The following is a 21,227-nucleotide window of genomic DNA, read 5'->3' as shown; positions in this document are numbered from 1 at the left end:
TGGACAATTTCCTAAAGTTATCAATCAACCTCTGTATGTTTTTTGGACTGTGGGAGGAAACCGGAGTACCCGGAGTAAACCCACGCAACACAAGGGAGAACATACGAACTCCACACAGGCCAGGCCTGGAATCGAACCAGCAACCGTGCGCCCTAAAGTAGACTCATGTTCCTGTTGATATAGGAACCTAGAAAGATAACAGCTAAACTAACCAAAATACATTATGGATTTCAAATATATTCAGACACTTCCAATCAGAATAAGAATAAAGTTGAAGGAAACAAATGTTTGCCATAATTTCTTGATGACGAAGGAAAAATTCAGGCCACCGGGTCACCTTGACCCTGAGTTAACACTAAGGGTTAATCACCGGCATTTTATAGGTCAGGATGTCATTATGGATATAGTTTATTTTGGTGTCTAAACAAGAAGGATCTGTCTCGCCTGCAGTTGATACAAAACTCTGCAGCGACAATTCTTAGCCGCTCTAGTAGAAGAACTCACATTTCTCCGATCCTTAAAACTCTTCACTTCTTTCAGGATCAATTTTTAAAATTCTGGTTCTTACTTTCAGATCTATTCATGGTCAGACCTTCCATCAGTGATCTGATCCAGACTTACACGCCAGCTCGGGCTCTGAGGTCTGTGGATCAGAATCTACTGATGGTTCCTGAACACGGTTCAGGACCAGAGGAGAGAAATCCTTCCAGACTGTTGCTCCTAAGCTTTGGAACGATATCTGTGTTTGACTCCTTCAAGAAACATCTAAAGACCTGTAAATGTTCACCAGAGAACATAAGACAACATGAAGAAACTACAGTATACAGCATTTATGTACCAGCTGAAGTACCTGCCGTTGCCTGAGGATGTTTATAAAATACTAAACTGCTAATGACGAAGATGCTACTAATAGAAAGTCAAGAACATTGAAGGAAGCGCAACATTTAAAAGGCTGTAACTTGTTGAAATTGATTTGAGCTACAGACCTCAACTTTATTTTGAAACCTTCAATGGAACGAGACAAAACCGGAGCCTTATTTGACTAATCATAAGGAGGCGGTTAGGGCACGATAGTTTTCAGCCTTTTTGCCCTTTGTGGACGAACAAGGCCAAAAATTAAACGAGTTATTTTCTTGTTCATCACTTGAACTTCCTAAATAGAGGTTGAACTTCACTGACTGAAGCGTAACAATTATGTTGTATGTGGCTGTGGAGGACAATAACACTTAATTCTTTTGATTATCTAAAAAGAATAACATTGAAAATTCTTCAGCTTTATTTAGGCACGTATGTCACAGATACATACATTTTTCATTTGTCGCACTTTCTATATCTGGTACATAAAAAAAAGGATTCATTGTTGGACAATAGATCAACAATAGTAATGGTATCATAGAATGGATTATAGTGAAAATATTCATATTATTCATGTTATTTCTCTATTGGTTGTTCACTTAGTGTCCTCGTAAAACCCAGTGTATTCGCTCGGCCTTCTTCCATACACGCCTGTCGAATGGTCCCAATAAAACGCTGGATCATTATGACCTTGTTGTTGAAATGTTCAGCCTTTTCTGTGTCTGCGCTTCTCAGAAATGAATCCCTCTCTCATCTAATTGTGAGTGAGATATCTTCACTTTCCTCACGTGGGATTGAAACGTGAAGAGTAAATGTCAGTGGACATGAGGAGAGAAAGAACAAAATAAAGTACAACAGAATGCAACACATTTGCAGCCAGAAAGTCTAAGAATTTCGGCAATAATTAATCAATTTGAAGTAAGATATTTGAAAAAAATGATTTAATAGCAAGTTCTGTTTGACGGTGAAACTAGGAACATTAGCGACAATTTTATTTGTTTAATTTGGGAAAAAGAATGAACTAAAAAATAGACTCACAATGCTAATGTTGCTCTTGGACCTGCAGTCAAGACCAACTTAGCCAAGACCGTGATACTCCCAAGACCAGAGACTGTCAAGACCAAGACTAAGAAAGTTAAAGACCAAGACCACTATCAACTGAAGTCTTGTTGACCATAACCACGCCCACTCTGCTGTGATTGATCCGACATTGAGGTTTGTCACCGCATGTTATCAATACAGGAAGTCTCCACCTCCAAGGGACTCGTTGTATAAACAAAGCAGGGTGTGATTACAGCTGGCTGGAGGAGGAGTGAAGCCATTATTACGTCATAATGGACTCTGCTCACGTAACCTCTCGTTCGCACAGATTTCAGGCGAACTTTATAAATTAATAAGTTAAAAACATGGTCATGATGAGGGACTTACTGCATCTTGGAGAGAAAGACTTCAACATTTGAAACATGTGAGTGAGTCAGGAATGTTGGGGTTTCATGTTAGTTTCGCTTTAAGACCAAAGACAGCCGAGACAGAGATACAGAAAACCAAAAATGTGTCTCAGAAGGGTCTAGTTGTTACTAGTAATGTGTTGATGAAACGTCATGAAACAGTGTTGTGTTGTTTAGAGGTCAGTAGGTGGCGCCGCCAGTTTAAAAATGATGTGATTTTCCATTAGAACAATTGTTCAAAACAAAGTAAAACAGTGCAGAGACGCCATCTAGTGGACTCTGAAGATAGCAACACTGCTTCATGAAGCTTCATCCGACCATCACTAGTTGTTACCCAGTGAACTGGTGCCAAACTAATGATAACAACAAGTAGATCCAACAGGTCAATAAGTATCTTCAGAGAAGAGCAGATGCAGGTTTAACAAACCATTCGTGGTGTCAACTCTGCGGAGGCGAGGAGTCTTGAAACACAGTGATCTGCATCCAGAGTCCTAAACCGATGAAAGATGCATGACTGACTTGCTAGTTAGATCTCACGACTTCGCTGGTCTACTTAATTATTGACCACCCTAAGGGTGTATCACCATCAGTGAACATCCCTTTTTTTTTCCTACCCTTTCTTTCAACATCCTGGTGTCTCTCTGACACGAAAGACCACTTCCACTTCGCTCTCCTGGTGTTAGCGTCTCCATACATTTGTTTCCCCATCTCTGCCACTTTATCCCTCCTGTCTCTGGGCATCAAACTTTAATGACTGCTTCGGGCTCTGGAGTCTCACTTGAACCAACACCTCACTTAGACCACTTAGTCCACGAGCAGGACCGACTCGTCGTTCCAAAACTCTCTCAGGTGCATCAGACGTTCTCCTGTTTTTTTTATCCGTGAGCAGAATCCGAACACGTTTCCCGAGATGATTTAAAAATCCGTCCACACAGCTCAGACCTCACATCCAGTTAGTAAAAAAGTAGTAATTCCTGTCGGCTTGTTAGTGAGTCGGTTCCTGCGGAGACCCCGTGATGAGACACCGGAGCTGTGAGGTGATGTTTGATCAAGACGTGATGGAGTCATTTCATTAATTCCCTTCAACTGTGGGCAACATGGAGGCGGAGACGCGTGGAATGGAAAAACAACTGCAGTTTTTTTGTGTTCACCCATCGGTTGACCCGTCTCCTCGTGAAACTGCCGGAATCTCGGCGCTTTCACTCAATAAAGGCGATCTCAAAGGTGAGGCCGTTCGTTTATAACTTCCCTACGTTCCCTTCCTCACGCCCTCCACTCTTTTATTTCATCATTCAGTTCTCCGAGCGGTCCCTCCCTCCTGCGCCTCCTCTTCCTCTCCTCGAGTGTATTAAAGGCCGTTGACGCTCTCAGTAAAAAGCTGATTTATTCTCTCGCCGATATCGATCGCTTTTTGCATTAAAGATTATAATTCATTACCCCGGCCTCCTTCTAATACATTAAACACTCAAAATAAAAATAAAACCCCCCTCGACAAACACGCACCCACTCACTTACGGGCAAACACACGCACACACACCTAGACTTCACAATGTGTCCTGGGCGGAGGCGTTTGAGGCGACCTGAGCGACGGAACTGCCCTCGAGACGGAGAGATTATAGTCGTGCTTTTATAGGTGGAGGCTGGTAGAGAAAGGTAAGTAGGATTAGTTAAAAAAGTTGTGCTTGATGGATCTACTGACACTTTCAAGAAACATCTTAAGACGTTTTTATTTGTGCTTTTCTTGATTTTCTGGAACTCCTGTGTTGTTATCAGTATTATCTTGGCCTTTAAAGTATATACTTTATTGAATATTGTTTTGATTGTTTAAGCGCTTTGTGACCCTGGTCTGGAAAAGCGCTATATAAATACAAATGACTTACTTACTTACATGAAGGTACACAGACAGGTATGTAAAGGGACACAATAAGGGGGGTAGTCGATACAGAAGCAAGTGTGTGATTTCGTTGGTCGGTCGTTGGTTGTGTGAAGGTTTGTTACAAATTAGTTATTTACGGCAAGAATGGAAATGCGGGATTGGTTTGGTAATGACTGGTTTAATAAATAGGTACTAGGATAAGTAGGTAAGTAAGGATAAGTGGATGGTAAAAATAAGTACCTTAGGATGCATTGAAATACATCTTTTCCTAGTCTATCTATCCCTGGGGCGTACATGAACCTCTTCAAGAATATGGAACGGACGCAATTAAGTATCGAGGATCAGGGCCGGGTCTAGGCAGGGGCAAGAGGGGGCCTGGCCCCCTCAAATAAATGTTGTGCCCCCTCCAACCAGGGCCGGGTCTAGGCAGGGGCAAGAGGGGGCCTGGCACAATGCCCCCTCAAGATTTGTGGCTGCCCCCTCATACATGCCTGTCTAGACCCGGCCCTGTCAAGGATGCTGGGTTGTTTTTTCAAAAAGGTTTGGTCGTACAGACCAAATGAAGAAACTTATCCACGGGAATTGACAAAAAACTGCTCACTTCATGTGGACGAGAAGTTTATCCGACGTCTGCAGATGAAATGTTATGTCTATTAAAAGGATCAAAACACGACGTCACTTCCGTCCCGGGTCTTATACTTCGCGACGTGGAGAAAGATGAACAACCCAGAGTGTGTAATGGGTTGTTTATTTGCCGCTCCAAGTCAAACAAAATACAAGCTTTCAATTACGATCGACCGGACCCACGATCTATCGAAAAGGTCCCGATCTGTAGAAACATCGCTATATTTAAGTTAAATTTCCCGCCCAGGGGGTCGTCCTTTCCGGCCAAATTGTTCTTTCAAGTTCCCTGTGTCGCCGACCCCCATTGAGAGACATCCTAATTTGTCTTCTTGTAATCTAATCATTCAAATGTTTTCGGGCGGGGGTCACTTTCTCTTCCGTCTTTCGCTCTCCCTTCTTGCTTCATTCTTTGATCTACGATTTAAGGTGTGATTTGCAGATAAACAGATGTTTTAAATGACCGGTGTTGTATCTCTAATTCTGATCCAAGCCTGTCTCGAACCAGTGTGAATCAGTCTGAGTGGAATGTTGATTGTGAATGTGTAGTCAAACGTTCCCACTCTTAGATCAAGTGAGTAATTTAAACTTTACATTCCGATTATCTTTTAATTTAAGTATGGCGTATACGTATATAATAACTTTAATCTAACACTATGAAAGATGCTTAAGTAGAATATTTCAGTGGAACGATAGGTTGTCAATCCAATTATAAAGGAGAGTAAAGCGCCAAGGAGCAGATACTTAGGTAGGTATTTAAGGTAACATAGAGAAATGGAGGGCACCTTTGCAGGTATCTATAGTGGGAGGTCCTGGTACTGGGTACATGGGCGGATGGACTGTTGCTTGGGCAGGTTGGATACAAAAGTGATGGATGGAATGCAAAACAGATTTTAAGGCAAATGAAAGGAAAAGGAATGGCAGGCGGTAAAGCATTGTCGTAGTTGTACTGCTAACTGGGTACCTTGATACTGGAGATGGGTATACAGGTATACTGGTATACAGGTAAGTCATAGGTTAGGCATTGGGGGAACAGGTCGACTGAAGAGACCACGGAATAAACGTTGCTTTAGAGAAAGAAAAATGTTCCCGGTGAGCTTGTCAAAGGATCGTAGGTAGAAAAGTGGGCGAACGAGACCAAGACACAAAGAAAGGGCAGAATAGATTTGTCACCAGACAAACAGGAAGACATAGGTCAGCTGGTCGATCGGCAACGTAAGGCGTAGAAAATAGATCTTCATGAAAGCGTGTGGGAGGAAAGGCGCGGAACAGAAAGGGAAGTCAGAAAGGCAGGTGGATCGGAACCTGGCGGACGGACATGTATGACCTCAGACGTCTCCTGGCTTTTGTCTCGGACCATTCAGGCTCCGAGGAGAACCATGTGTGTCCCGCATCGATTTCACCCGAAATGTCCGCACCGCTTTCCCGACCGACACAACAAACCTCCCCCGCCTCCTCACCCCTCGTCCACCCCCCCGCTGCCTCGGCAGATTGATTTTGTTCACGAAGGCCATGAGGACTCGCGCAACGATCCCTCCGATCTCACCTCCTGTGATGGACAATTTCCATCTATCCGTGTCTCTCCTTCCTCTCTCACTTCATTTACAGACTCTTCTACCTTCAGGCTTAACTTGTGTTTGTCTGGCCTTTCCCCCCCCCCCGTCTCCCCCGTCTCCCCCCTGTTTTCTCCTTGACAGGCTTTCAGACAGTAAATCAGAGACATTGATCCAGCACAGCGCCCAAGTGTCCTGGATTCTGCTAAAGAGCCATTTTCATTTCACAAGCAGTTTACTAGCCCAGCCGCCGCCCCCCCGCCCTCACCTACAAACATCGCCCTCCTCCCTCTTCTCTCGCTCCCTCCATCATGGCCTCATCCATACACATCAGCCGTCACAGTGACCCTCCTCTCCTCCCGAGTGCCAGCTGCTGTTACACTCCGGCGCCGACTCAGAAAACGTCTCTTTAGAGAAATACCTTGAAAGTGCGGGATTTGTTTTGCATACTGATGGAGCCGCTGAAGGATGGCCCCCAGAGCGGGTCCTTGAGTCGGTTTCATGGGGTCTGACTCCGACGAAAATGAATCCCAGGTGTGTTGATCGTACATCAGCACATCAGCCGGTAGTTCCTTAAATTACACTCGACACCGATTTCCGCTAAGCAGGGGTTAGTGTTGGTATGAGACGTTACTTTGGTTTCCAAAGACTCTCAAAAATCATGTTTATTGATCACTATTTATCACGAGTCAAACTCAGGTCCTGAGGGTCCAATACTGCCAGTCATTTTATAGCTCCCTAGAGGCCCTACAGTTACTATGGTCTGGAAGTGGATCAGTGCCATCAGAATATTGAATGGTTAAATTTAACATTTTTGGATTTTGCAGGTTTTTTTTTTAAACCATTAAACATGTTTCATTTGTTTACATTTAATAATTTAAATAAAAAACGTAAATATCTTCAATATAAATAAATAAAATGTCTTTCTTTTTTTTTTACACAGAGTAAATTCCAATTCTTTTTTTTAGTTGAATTTTTTTTAGTTGATTGTTTGTTTTATATATAATTTAAAAGGCTACATATTTAAAATAAATATTGAATTGATTAATTATGTTGAATTTTTGAAATAGGAATATTAAACTCCATGTGTAAAAAAAAAAAAAAAAAATAAAAGATCAATTTGTTTAAATGTAGTAGTCAAAAGCCCCAAATAATAAATTCAAGAATTCGATAAAAATAAATTAAACCTTTTAATATACAAATTTATAATGTAATCATTCAATAAAAAACAAGCTCAGTCTTCAATATACAATTTATTTAACTCAATTATTCTAAAAAGATATTGAATCATTGAAAATGTTTGCTTCAACCACTTAATATTCTGATGATTGATCTACTAACACAATATGGTCTTTAAACCGCTCATTAAAGTCATTTACAGAAATATCATCATCAAAAGGATCATTTAACTCAGCAGTAGTTACACAAAAGGAATCCAGACAATTATCTTCTCAAAGATCAGCAACTATTTGACATCCGGGGATTCATTTGTTCAACAAGATTGAGGTGAGGATGAAAATAATGTCTCTGTAAATCAGGTAAGTTTAACTCGATCACACAAAAGGTTGAGATTGTTTAGCAGACTCAGTCGAAGGCCGAACAAACTCCACACTAGTACTAACTAAGCAGGAAGTATGAGTCTGATGGAGATATTGTGTTATATATATTGTTTTATATTGTGTTATATTGTCTTATATTGTGTTATATTGTCTCAATCTGTTTTTCCTTCATCGAAAACATCAATTTCCTTTTCCTTTACGTCAGTTTTACTCACGTTGAAATTATTTCTTGTCTTGTCTTATCTTTCAAACTGACATCTTTATAGATCTGCATATAATCTTCTTCTTCTTCTTCTTCTTCTTCTTCTTTGGGCTGCTCCCTTCAGGGGTCGCAACAGTGAATCAACCTCCTCCATCTATACCTGTTCTTTGTATCTCTCTCTAACACCACGACCAACTTCATGTCTTCTTTCACTACATCCACAAACCTTCTCTTTGGTCTTCATCCAGACCTCCTGCCTGGCAGTTCCAACCCCAGCATCCTTCTACCTTCACTATCTCTCCTCTGTACACGACCAAACCATCTCATTCTCTCTGACCTTATCTCCAAAACATCCAAAATGTTCCTCTGATCGACTCATTCCTGATCCTATCCATCTTCGTCACTCCCAGAGAGAACCTCAACATCTTCATCTCTGCAACCTCCAGCTCTTCTTCCTGCCTTCTCCTCAGGGCCACTGTCTCTAGACCATAGATCACGGCTGGTCTCACCACCGTCCTGTAGATCTTTTCCTTTCACTCTGGCCGACACTCTTTTATCGCACATAAAATCATGAACATTAATGTGTTTTTAAGAAAATGTTCAGACGAGCCACGACCTTGAGTCTGACACGTGTTGTAGTTGAAATTTTCCCGACAACAGAATTCACTCAGCAGAGGCTGGTGAGTGAAATTTGATTTATGGCTAGAAGAATTGCAGAGTGACTGTTGAATCTGAAGAATCTGTCGACTGAAGAGCTACAACGTATTTTATTATTATTCAAAGGGAAATGAAAAATAGTTGAAATAAACTTGAAAATGTTGCGAAGAAGAAAAAAAAGAAGAAGGGGGAGAAAAAAGTAGAAGAAGTAGTAGGAGTAGAAGTAGTAGAATGAGTTTTAGAAGTAGAAGTAGTAGTAGAATAAGTAGTAGAAGTAGTAGAATGTGTCATAGAATCAGAAGTAGTAGTAGAATTAGTGGTAGAAGTAGAATAAGTAGTAGTAGGAGTAGAAGAAGTAGTAGGATGAGTTGTAAAAGTAAAAGTAGTAGTAGAAGAAGTAGTAGAAGTAGTAGTAGGAGTAGAAGAAGTAGTAAAATTAGTTGTAGAAGTATACGTAGTAGAAGTCATAGTACAATTAGCAGTAGAAGTAGAATAAGTACTAGTTTTAATAGAATAAGTAGTAGTATTAGTAGTAGAAGTAGTATAATTATTAGTATAAGTAGTAGTATTAGTAGTAGTAGTAGTAGAATTATTAGTATAAGTAGTAGTATTAATAGTAGTAAGTAGACAAAGTGTTTTTAAAGTTGAATGAAGTTTCTAGGTGTGAGTACATGAAAGTACCTGAACGTCAAAGTGGAAGGAGTTCAAACATGAGTTAAAGATTCAAGTGAATGGAGAAAAAATGGTAGAAAAAGAGGAATAGAAGAAAGAGATGAAGAGATAAAAGAATGCTAGAACTTTGCCCGCATTTCGGGAACAAGCCCAGTTGATAAAGGTTTGAATGATTTAAATCGGATGACATTTGTAGGAGGAGAAGTGGAAGAAGGTTTAGGTCAGAAGAGCAACAGTGGTGATGCCTTCAGGGTTCACACGAATATAGGAAATGAGCAACTCACCATCAAGGGGTTAATCAATAACTTCATTACTATTATTAGAATTATTGCTTTTGTTTTTATTGCTCATAAAGTTTATTGTTATCCTCACAAGACCTCAGAAACAAAATTAAATAAAAAATCTCTCGAGTGCATTTCATTCTAGGCCATAACATTACGACCACCATTGAACGTGTGTTTCTTCCAGTCGACGCTGGAGGACGTTTCGAAGAGGAACAAATTCAAGTCTATTCCACAGAGCTCCAAAGAAAACTGGATTTAAAAAATAAAAAAGCACTACTTTGATACGATACACGTTTATAGCCGATGCATTCAGAAGCTGAAGGCTGAACGAACGGGAAATTAAAGGATTGTTTCTTTAAAAAGTGATGAAGAGGAAGCGTCATGAATGTCCTCCCACTCGCTCCTCCAGACAAGACTCATGGTCTCCAGGATCGAGACGTCGATCGTAGCCTTCGTTGAAACGGCTCCGAGTTCATTATGATCGTCTACGAGAACAACATTCACAGTCGCGTGTGCGACGCCTTCACTGACCGTGAGATGTTTTTCCCTCCAACAGGTTGTTTGGAACATGAGTTTCGTTTCTCTCCGAGCGAAGTACCTTCTCCACACAAGGCCGACCGACCGACGCCAGGATAAGCGTGAACTTTTTCAATTTGCTCTTCAGGCTTTGATCTTCTGGGTCGAACATTCACTGAGCGACTCACCGGTAATGCGGCGAAGCTATTGAGGAATTATGAGCGAAAGATATCGAGGCGTACGAGTGTTGCTCTTGTTACGACCTTTTCGTATTCTCTGGATACTCTTTCTTTTCTGAATATCAAAATTCTCCAAACACTCACAATTTTTTAAAGAAAAAATATATTTCTATTTCTTTTCCTATTTAGCTTCGCTTAAGACGTCCTCCATCTTCTGGTTCCTCCTTTATCTCCTTCACCCTCCACAGCTCCTTCTCTGAGGTTTCTGTGCTCAAATAAATGAATAAAAATCATTTTGATGTCGACCGTTCCTGTGTTTTCTGGCTGTCTAAGAAGGTAAGTAATATTTGTAGAGCGCTTTTCTAGACCAGGGTCACAAAGCGCTTAAACATTCAAAATACTGTATATACTTTAAAGGTCAAGATAACACCGATACAAACACAGGAGTCTCAGAGAATCAAGGAAAAGCATGACTAAAAATGTCTTAAGATGTTTCTTGAAGGAGTCAGTAGATCCATTAAAACACAGAGATGGTTCCAAAGCTTAGGAGCAACAAACTAGAAGGATTTCTCTCCTCTGGTCCTGAAGCGTGTTCAGGAACCATCAGTAGATTCTGATCCACAGACCTCAGAGCCCGAGCTGGGGTGTAAGTCTGGATCAGATCACTGATGGAAGGTCTGACCATGAATAGATCTGAAAGTAAGAACCAGAATTTTAAAATGGATCCTGAAAAAACTGGCCGCAAGTGAAGAGTTTTAAGGATCGGAGAAATGTGAGTTCTTCTACTAGAGCGGCTCAGAATTCTCGATACAGAGTTTTGTATTAACTGCAGGCGAGACAGATCCTTCTTGTTTAGACATGAAAATAAACTGTTATGACGAGAAGACACAAATCACTGTGTTTTCACTACAATTTTCCACGTACCTTTCATAATATGTATCTTTGAAATTTCTTTCTTCTTTCAGAATTTTCCCCGAGAGTGTCATCTCAAAGGGATCAATAAAGTGTCAGTCTAAGTCTAAGTCTAAGTCTTTGTAACGTCTGTCCCATATGTGCTACATTGAAAGACATGAACCTTGTTACAATAAAACCATGACCAACAACTGGTACAAGGAGGAAACACCCGTGATAAAAGAATAGAGGAATATACTTCCCACAGGATAGAAACGGAGGAAGAAGAAAGTGGACAAGTATTTACATTTGTACAAAAAAGAAAGATCGAATGACTATTTTCAACTCTGTTTGACTGTATTGAAGATGTTTTTGTAGCAAAAACTAATCCAACCCATTCTATGTTTTCTTTATTCACGTTGATTTGTTCTTGTTGTTAGATTAACTGTTCCCTTGTGTGTGTTGTTTGATTATGAAAATTAATAGAATTTAAGTAACAGACGAGCAGCATTTGGATGTTTTTAAGTGTCTTTTTGGACGAAGACAACTGTAAGGTGTGCGTTCTTAGGACAGAGTAAGCAATATATGTCTTCAATATATTTGATAACTGTGTGTGATTCATTTCAGTTAAGTTAAATTAAAGAATATAAATCTGATGACGGAGAGAGGAATCACAGGTGGTTCATTTTGATTATGACTGACATTTAAATATGGGTGTAAAAATGAATGAAACTGTGATTAATTCTGCGTTTGAATTCGAATGAACAAAGGAAAAGTGCTTGGATTCGTGTCGCGCACAGATTCATACGTCTGAATATTTTTGAGCAGCAATTTATAGGTTTAGGTTTACGACATATATATTCTTAAGACTTTCTTTTTTGTGCTTTTCCCTGATTTTCTGAGACTCCTGTGTTTGTCTTATGTGTCTTGACCTTCTGAAGTATATATTTTAACTGTATTGTTTTTGATTGTTGAAGTGCTTTGTGACCCTGGTCTAGAACGACACAAATAACTCTTACTTACTTACTTACTTACTTACTTACGACCATTTTAGTAGCAAATCAACGCATTCTTAGTTCAAGAAATCCCAGATCAAGATGACAAGGTCGAGTCGTGGATCAAACCGGGTTTCTTTCGTGACTCATGACATCATAAGGACAAATTCATACACTAAAGTAAGTAAGTAAGTAAGTAAGTAAGTCAATTGTATTTTTAAGCGCTTTTCCAACCCAGAGTCAAAAAAGCGCTTAAAAATAACAGTTGTTACAAATAAGTATTCCGTGGTCACGCTTTTTTATTTTAATTTTTACCATGTAATTTGAGAACATATAAAGTCATTTTTGTCTGAAGACTTTTGTTTTAAAGCCTGTGGACGTTCGATCTTTTTCTAAGGCCGTTTGGTCTGAAAACCCGACACCTGACCCTGAGACCGGACGATGTCCTTAAAATGTACAACTGAGCTCCAGCCACTACACTAAAATGAACAAACACTTTTTTTGTCTATAGCTCTAAAAAGGAACAGAATACTGTGGAAATAATCCCAACCCTTTAGGGTGAGTAGAAAATTAGTGAATTTTGATTCACATTAGGTAAGTAAGTAAGTAAGTAACACTGGAAATTCAGGAGAGACTCAACCGTACGATGGTCGGGCGTCCAGTCAAGATGTTACTCCTCGATGAAAAAGATTCAGATTTAGTTAAAAAGGGTCTTGAGAATGACTCCCAGTGTGAATGAAACAAGTGTATATTTAGTGTATCTCTTGACAAATGTAGAATTTGTGAACGTACTTGTAAAAATGTTCCCTCAAACCTTCTGGTCCAAGTGAATCCCTGTGAGTTCTTGTAGTTTTACCACAAATAAAAAAACATGTTTCGTTTTTGGGCGGCAGAATCAGGACCGTCACAAGAGTCACGAGTCAACGATCAGCTTTTAAGATTCAAATAGAACAATTTTAATTAACATGGTAATAATTGTCTATTGACTCGAAAGAGCGGCCGGAGGTTTGTGAGTCTGGGCTTCTTTACCTGAACAGCCGCTTTAAAAAATAAAGTGTTACAGATTTAACTAGATTTAAATGGCAGAAATTGAAAGTATTTATCTTGAAATGCATTTATAAAATCTGTGAAAAGATAAGGATGATGAAAACCTCTGACTCACTCGTTCGTTACACAAATCCACCTTGAACATTTTCCATTTCAGGTGTTTTTTTGAAAAGTTGTTTTTTGTAAAGAGCTGTCAAGGTTCATAGAGATGTCGCTTCGATAATTCAGTACGAAGACAAAATGCGCATTTTTATATCATCTTTTAAAATAAGGAAGGAACTATTTCATTGATACATTCATTTGTGTGTGTGTGTGTGTGTGTGTGAAGGTGTGTGTGAGGGGATGCTGTTTGAATCCGTTCTCCGGTTCCGTTTTGGCAAATGGTCCAGTCTCTTGAAGTCCACTTCAGCTCCCCGTCGAGATCCTGCACCTCCGAGGAAACCAAGCGAGTAACGTCTCTTCGCAGATGTTCTTGTCCGAGAGTGACTTCAGAGATACAACTCTGACTCTGACTCAGAGCGCCCTTGAGGTCGAGGTCACGTGACCCGGTGATGCTGGTGGAACGGAGGCGTCAACACAAGGGCGCTGTCAACACGAGGAGCTCCGGTGACCACAGTTACCGCTTCCCTCACCCCTTGTTTATGCTTCCACGAATCCTCCAGTCGCTGTTATTTAAAACCCTCCGTGTCTCCGGCGTGTCCCGGGTCTCCCTCGAGGCCTCCTACCAGTGGGACTTGCCCTGAACACCTCTTCAGCGAGGTATCTACTTGTTACCCTTAAGCACCTTTATTGACACCATAGATCGGTGCATCGTCTGCATAACTGTTGACACCAAACCCCTGTTTTCTTGCAACAAAACCTTAAGATACTTGAATTCCTCCACCTGAGTTATATTCTCTTCTCGTAGCTAACAAAGCTAATGAATCATGTTGAACAGACAGGATGAGGAAACACTCACCAGGCTTGTGTTCATCACATGTTTTAGACAATTCTGTGCGTGTTGTAGCGAGAGGTTGTTTTTTTAAACACTTATCTGTGGCATTTACTCGTCATATTTTTTTTATTTTGTCTTGATAATGAGAGACTGGAAGCTTTTTTTAATTTAAAAAAATGGATGCATTTTTAAAGACTTCAAATTCGCCCTTTGCCTTTTAGCTCACCAAAGCTGTGTCTCAAATCAGTTAAACTTACTTAAACTTAGTATTTTTAGTGCATAAGTGTGTCTCAATTCTCAGTATGTGAAATGTAGTTCTCCATGTACACTAAAATGTCACTAAAACAGTCACAAAAATGAGTATGGATCGATGGACACTTTCTACCCTAAACGGCTCCATCTTAGTGACGTTGACGTCGTAATCGGACGTTACGTCATATATATATATATATATATATATATATATATATTTGTTTTCTCATATTTCTTGATGTATATATATATTTAGTTTCTCATATTTCTTGATCCAAACAAAACGTGCTGCCAGCAGGTGTCGCTAGTGTTCCTACAGCTGGTTGAAATCATCGTTAAATAGTAGTAGAAGAAGAAGCTGTCGCGTCATTTCCTGTTAGTGCGTAGCAGCAGAGTTTGATTTGAGACATACTATCTGTCGAGAATTTGTTACTAGTTAGTAAGTACACTATCCTGATGCATACTAACCTCCAGTGCACTAATAGAAGTATGTGATTTGAGACACAGCACCAGTCTCCCTCAAATTTTTCTTAAAGAAAGAATACTGAAAACTAGCAAAAAATGCAGAGAAAGCTGAAACCATCTAGTTTCAGAAAAACTATTATGATGAGAGTTTTAATCCTTTTCTTTATGTTTCTGCGACACTTTTAAGGCCGGATCATGAAAGTAACCCGAAATTAAACTGGCATTTGGTGCAAAAAAGGTTGAGAACACCTGGTTAAACCCAACAAGTAATTACTTTTTTATCTGTACTTAGCTTAAGTGTTCCCACATAGCATCGTTTTAATAAAAAAAAACTACTGGCATTAGACCAAAATTCTTCTGGACTCTGGAGCAAATGACATGAATTACATCAGCTTTATGATTGAAAAGTTCAATAAAAATCCTCATTGCGCCGCAGTGACTCCCTCATGTCGTTTTTAAAGGTCAACTAATGTCAAACCCCGACTCTCCTGACTCACATGTTTCAAATGTTGAAGTCTTCCTCTTCAAGATGCAGTAAGTCCTTCATCATGACCATGTTTGGACTTATGTGGCGAATCTGGGCGAACGAGAGGTTACAAGAGCGGAGTCCACTATAACGTAATAATGGCTTCACTCCTCCTCCAGCCAGCTGTAATCACGCCCGCTTTGTTTATACAACGAGTCCCTTGGAGGTGGAGACTTCCAGGATTGATGACACACGGTGACAAACCTACATGTTTGACCAATCACAGCAGAGTGGGCGTGGTTATGGTAAACAAGATTTCATCTCCAGAAGTGTTTTCAGTGGGCGGAGCTTAAGATAATTTTCTAATGTCAATATTTCAATGAAAAGAGAGTTTTTTTACAAACAGACACTGATGATACAATAGAGTCAACATCTGTTTAACCCTTACATGTTATCTAAGGGTCAAGGTGACCCGAAGGCCCTGAAAACAAGGGTTAAGAGACACTTAAATGAACACATTATAGTTGAACATTTTTTATTCATTATTTTTTTAATTATGATATTTTTTTTAAAACATTATTCAATCATTTGTTTACCCATAGATTGAATTTGTTTTTTTTATTTTAAATATTTGAATTTACTTCACACGTAGAGTTTTGTATTCTACTATTATCATTCATACTACTACACCCACAATTTGAAATTTAATTTAAAAAATCTACAGATTAAAAAAAAAAAAAAATTCAAATTAATTTTAGAATTATTTAAATTAGAAAATCAAACTCTATGTGTAAAATGTCTTATTTTTAAAAATAAAATCTACTTTTTTAATTAATTTACTTGAACAAAAACCTATTTATTGATGCTTAAAAAAAACTGAATTCAAAAAAGTTAAAAGTCTTAACTGTCAAATTCAACCAGTAGATGTTCTGATGTCACTGATAAACTCTCACAGTATTACCTTCAGCATCAGCTGTGACTCAAAAACACTAAGTATCGTCTTAAGAACTTCTTAAGAAAAGCCGAAGCAGGCGTTTTGAAGGCGATTCTTCCACAAAAACACGTCGGTAGAACGTGATCGTTGCAGTTCGTGACCTCCTGCCGTGAAATAATTCTCCATCAAACACCTCGAGGAGTCGATACCACACACACACACACACACACTGACTCAGGTGTGTGTGTGTGTGTGTGTGTGTTCGAGCTGCAACAGGATCATCCGTGAACGCTCGGCAAAGATGGCGGCGAATCATCCTTCACGTTAACGAAACAGTTAGTGTAATTGGTCTTCATCTGTCAACGGAGGAGGAGAGGAAGAACTCCTGACAGGACAGTGATGAAAATTGGTGGCAGGATAATGAGTCTGGTTGTCTTTTCATCCTCTCATCCTCCTCTCTCTCTCTCTCTCTCTCTCTTCTCTCTCTCTCTCATTATTCTGATTGAGTGGTCGGAGAGCAGCTTCACAGTCGGCCGCTTATTAAAAAACCCATAGTGGCTCCGGATGAGTTCATCAGCCTCTCCATCCCTCCTTCCATCCGTCCTCCTGCCGCTACCTCTCATCCTCACACTGTTTTGAACTCCTACATCCTTCCTCCTCTCTCTCTCTCTCTCTTCCTCTTCCATCTGTTTATTTTCCACCCTCCTGCAGGAACAGCGAGGGACGAGGAGGAAACCGGAGACCTCAGAAGTCCACAATCCTCTTTGTAGTTTATTTAAAAAAAAAACACAACAATGTTTCTGTTTTTCTTGTCGTTCTCACCGAGCTGACGCCTCCTTTCCTTTTCCTTTTCCCCCCCCTTCCGTCTCCTCCCGTCCTCAGCAGGCCGGGGGAATCGATAAAGCGACGTCGACTGGCAGATGCGTGTCGCGAGGCAGGATTTGTTGAAACAAATCACGAGGCTGAAAACCTCCCGCCGACACGACGCAACGATTAAAGCGCCTGCAGACGCTGCCGGAAGAGACGGAACGACTCCTTCATAAACACACATATGGCGTGTTGTGTTGCGACAGAAGAAGCTCGCAGGGTTCGAGGAAACAAAGAGGAAGATCGTTGAGAATGTTGATGTTGAAAATGTGAGGCGACGTGTTTTTATTACCACGAGACGTTCTCAGGCCAGAGTGGACCCGGGTCTGACCCGTGCTCTCCACCCACGTGTCGATGTGATCACTCCTGTGGTGAGACTTGGACGTGAATATTCAAGGTTGACTTCACTTGTTTCGAGTCATTATTTTTATTTGTTGTGATTTTCTCCTCTTTTTGTTAATCAGCGAAAGAAGGTGTTTTGTTCTCATCGACTCGTTTAAAGATTCCTGGATTTGTTTTCACTATGTTGCCTTAAATGATACAAAGAGTTATAATAAAACATGTCTCCTTTAAGGTTTACGGTTTGACCTGTGTTCTCAGTTTTATCTTAACCTTTAAAGTATATACTTTATTGAATATTGTTTTGATTGTTTAAGCGCTTTGTGACCCTGGTCTGGAAAAGCGCTCTATAAATACAAGTTACTTACTTACTTACTTTGCGTTAAACCATCTGTTGACCTCTCTGCTGCCCCCTACTGGTCACATCCAGTTATGTTTAAAAGTGACCGTAACTCCTCAAATATTTATCCGATTATAAACTTTTTGAAACCATCTGAGATTTAGAAATTTAAGTTTTCTCTAAAAGTGATAAAAGTCAAGACTATTTTCTGGTTCGGGTCATGAAGAAAAAAATAAATAAATTAAGATGTTGTTACTTTTAAAGCACTATGTGATAAATAAATAAAATACAAGTGAATGAAAATAAAAAAACAAAAAGTAAAATGAATTATTTTAATTATAATTAATTGTGATGCGATGTTATTATGAAGCAAACAATTTGCGTCATAACCTAAATAAATACAACTATTTGGACTAATAAGAAAAAAAAAAAACTACAAATAAATCTCCACAAAAAACGTTGAAGTTGTATATTTTTGATGAACATAAATGTAGTAAAAAAAAGAATATATATTTTCTTTTTATCAGGATTTTAAATCAAAATCAATGAATGACTGGAATAATAAAACATCTGTATCTAGGTGTCAAACATATTATAAGTCAATTGGTTTATTAATGTTATTAGTTATATCTTTTTAAATAGATTAATGCTAAATTTAAATTTAATTCTGGATCCAAAGTTTTTTCAAGACATAACAGGTTTTTTTTAATACAATTTTAAGATTTTATTTGTTTGCAATATCAAGAAAATCAAGCTTTTCTTGTTTGATATTGATTGATATTATTAAGTTCCATTGTTTTCAATAAATATAAAAGTTTTCTCACGACTTTGTCCCCGTTTTACAATTAGTCCAATTTATATAATCGAGTTTGTTCCATGATGTATAAAAATAATGAATTATTAAATAAAAGTATGGCTAAGGAGCAACAAAGGGAAGTGAGTCGTTATGTAATTTAAATAAAAATGTCTTTAAATGTTCTTATAAAGTGAATAAAATAAAATAATTCAGTATTAAATACGTTTCAAGATGTGTGTTGCACAAAACGTTGTCATGTGTTGTAGTGTGTTGTTGTGTGTTGCTCTGTGACGACGACAAAAGCCCTGGAAGCTTCATCAACACCTTTTATTCATCAGTTTTGAAAACACATGACGTGATGAAGGTTCAGATCTGGACCAGGATGAGACGCAAACATGGAGGTTCTCCTCAGAGTTTACTCTTCACCGGCGTCTGAGGGCGAACGTCTGCAGGAAGATTTCAACAGTTCAGAGCGTGTGAGAGTTTTGAAGTGTGTGAGTGTGTGTGTGTGTGTCTGTGTGTGTGTGTGTGTCTGCTTCAGAGGGATTTGTTAGCGAGGATTAGTGTGTTCAGTCCAACAACACTAAAGACACTCCAACATCACACTCGCTGAAGCTGCTGCCAGGTGTTGCACATCAGGCTGATAGCAGGTGTTGGAGGTCTGCCTACAGCTCACACACACACACACACACACACACACACACACACACACACACACACACACACACACCCCCACACACACACACACACACACACACACAAGATACACACCTAAACATACAGGCATACACACTGACAGACACATCTAGACATACAAAAACACTCTCACAGACACAGAGACACACATACACTTATACACACAGAGACACACACACACATATGTACACAAACAGGCACACACAAACATACTTACACACAGACAGACACACACATATATAAACAGACAGAGACACACAAACAGAGAAACAAAAACAAAGACCCGCACGCATTTAGACGTACAAACAACAGGACACACAAAAACACAAAGACACACACACAAACAAAGACACACAGACACAAAAAAAGACACAGAGATACGCACACAGAAACAATTACATACACAGATATATGGATGGAAAGAGCGACACACACACACACACACACACACAAACAACGGCACACACAGACACCCACACGGACAGATGGACAAACACACAGAAATACACACAGACAGACAGATGGACACACAAACACAGACACACATACATAGAAGCAAAACTATGCACACACACAAACAGTGACGCACACACAAACAGACATTAATTGGTTCAGCTGAAAATAACTCTATAAAGGAGAGAATCCTGATGACAATCTGACCGATTGTGTAGCAGAAATGCAACAAAACTAGTTTTGTGTTTGTCATTAATAAGTGTAATGGAAAACTAAACACACACTCAGAGGGTAACGACACATTTAGACATGATTTAACACAACAAAGTAAAGTTTAGTGTTGTTTTGAAAGTATTTCAGTTCTATTTAACTTCCGATTATTAACACACACACACAAATATACAGACATATTTAAGCAGTTTATAATCTAGAACGTCTGTTTGAAAATAAGCTCAGAACCGCTGTGTTAGAAACACGTCCTTAAAGACTTCGATCAAATGGCTTCTGAGCCGAAGTTCTCGTCTCTTTATGTTCGGATGTTAACGTCTGGCTCAGATCGTTACGCAGCTGTTTCTGAACCGTCACGCTTTTTTTTATCCTGCGTTCAGTGGCTCTTGAATGACAGATGGCGGAGCTTGTTGAGCTAAATTCATGGTTTTCACTTAAATGTTGCGATGCTATTGGAGGATACAGTTACAGGAAGTTCCTGTTTTATCCAGCGACGATAATACATCGGATTGATCACTTTAAAAAGTCGTTACAATGGAGCTCCCAACGTGAAAGTTTCTCGTCCTTATTTTCTTGTCCTAAAACAAAACTTTCTCGTCTTATTGCAAAACTTTCTCGTCCGAAGTTTCTCGTCCTAATGCGAAACTTTCTCGTCCGAAGTTTCTCGTCCTAATGCAAAACTTTCTCGTCCGAACGCGAAATTTTCTTGTCCTAACATGAAACTTTCTCGTCCGAAGTTTCTTGTTCTTACGTGAAACTTTCACGTCCGAACATAAACTTTCTCGTCCTAATGTGAAACTTTCTCGTCCTAATTTTCTTGTTCTTACGTAAACTTTCTCGTCCTTATGTGAAACTTTCTCGTCCTAACTTTCTTGTTCTTACGTAAACTTTCACGTCCGAACGCGAAATTTTCTTGTCCGAACGCGAAACTTTCCATCCTAACGTGAAACTTTCTCATCCTAACTTTCTTGTTCTTACGTGAAACTTTCACGTTCTAACGTAAACTTTCTCGTCCGAACGCGAAATTTTCTTGTCCTAACTTGAAACTTTCCATCCTAATGCAAAACTTTCTCGTCCGAACGCGAAATTTTCTTGTCCTAAC

General features: G+C 39.5%; 1 protein-coding gene across 2 annotated transcripts in view; it reads right to left on the bottom strand.

Annotated features, from left to right (window-relative positions):
• Window positions 1-19,072: 19,072 nt before the first annotated feature.
• The window catches only part of macrod1 (mono-ADP ribosylhydrolase 1), a 210,398-nt gene continuing 208,243 nt past the window's right edge, over window positions 19,073-21,227 (bottom strand). For both annotated transcript variants that reach the window (XM_087798463.1, XM_087798464.1), the window contains exon 10: window positions 19,073-19,194. In XM_087798463.1, coding sequence (XP_087654589.1) covers window positions 19,157-19,194 — 38 coding nt within the window. In that variant the 3' untranslated portion in view covers window positions 19,073-19,156. The remainder of the gene's footprint in view (window positions 19,195-21,227) is intronic.

This window comes from Callionymus lyra, chromosome 9 (assembly GCF_982586985.1).
Source record: "Callionymus lyra chromosome 9, fCalLyr1.hap1.1, whole genome shotgun sequence".
NCBI classification, from domain to species: Eukaryota; Metazoa; Chordata; class Actinopteri; order Syngnathiformes; family Callionymidae; genus Callionymus; species Callionymus lyra.
The sequence above is the reverse complement of the archived record's forward strand: the minus strand, read 5'-3'. Positions and strand labels throughout refer to the sequence as shown.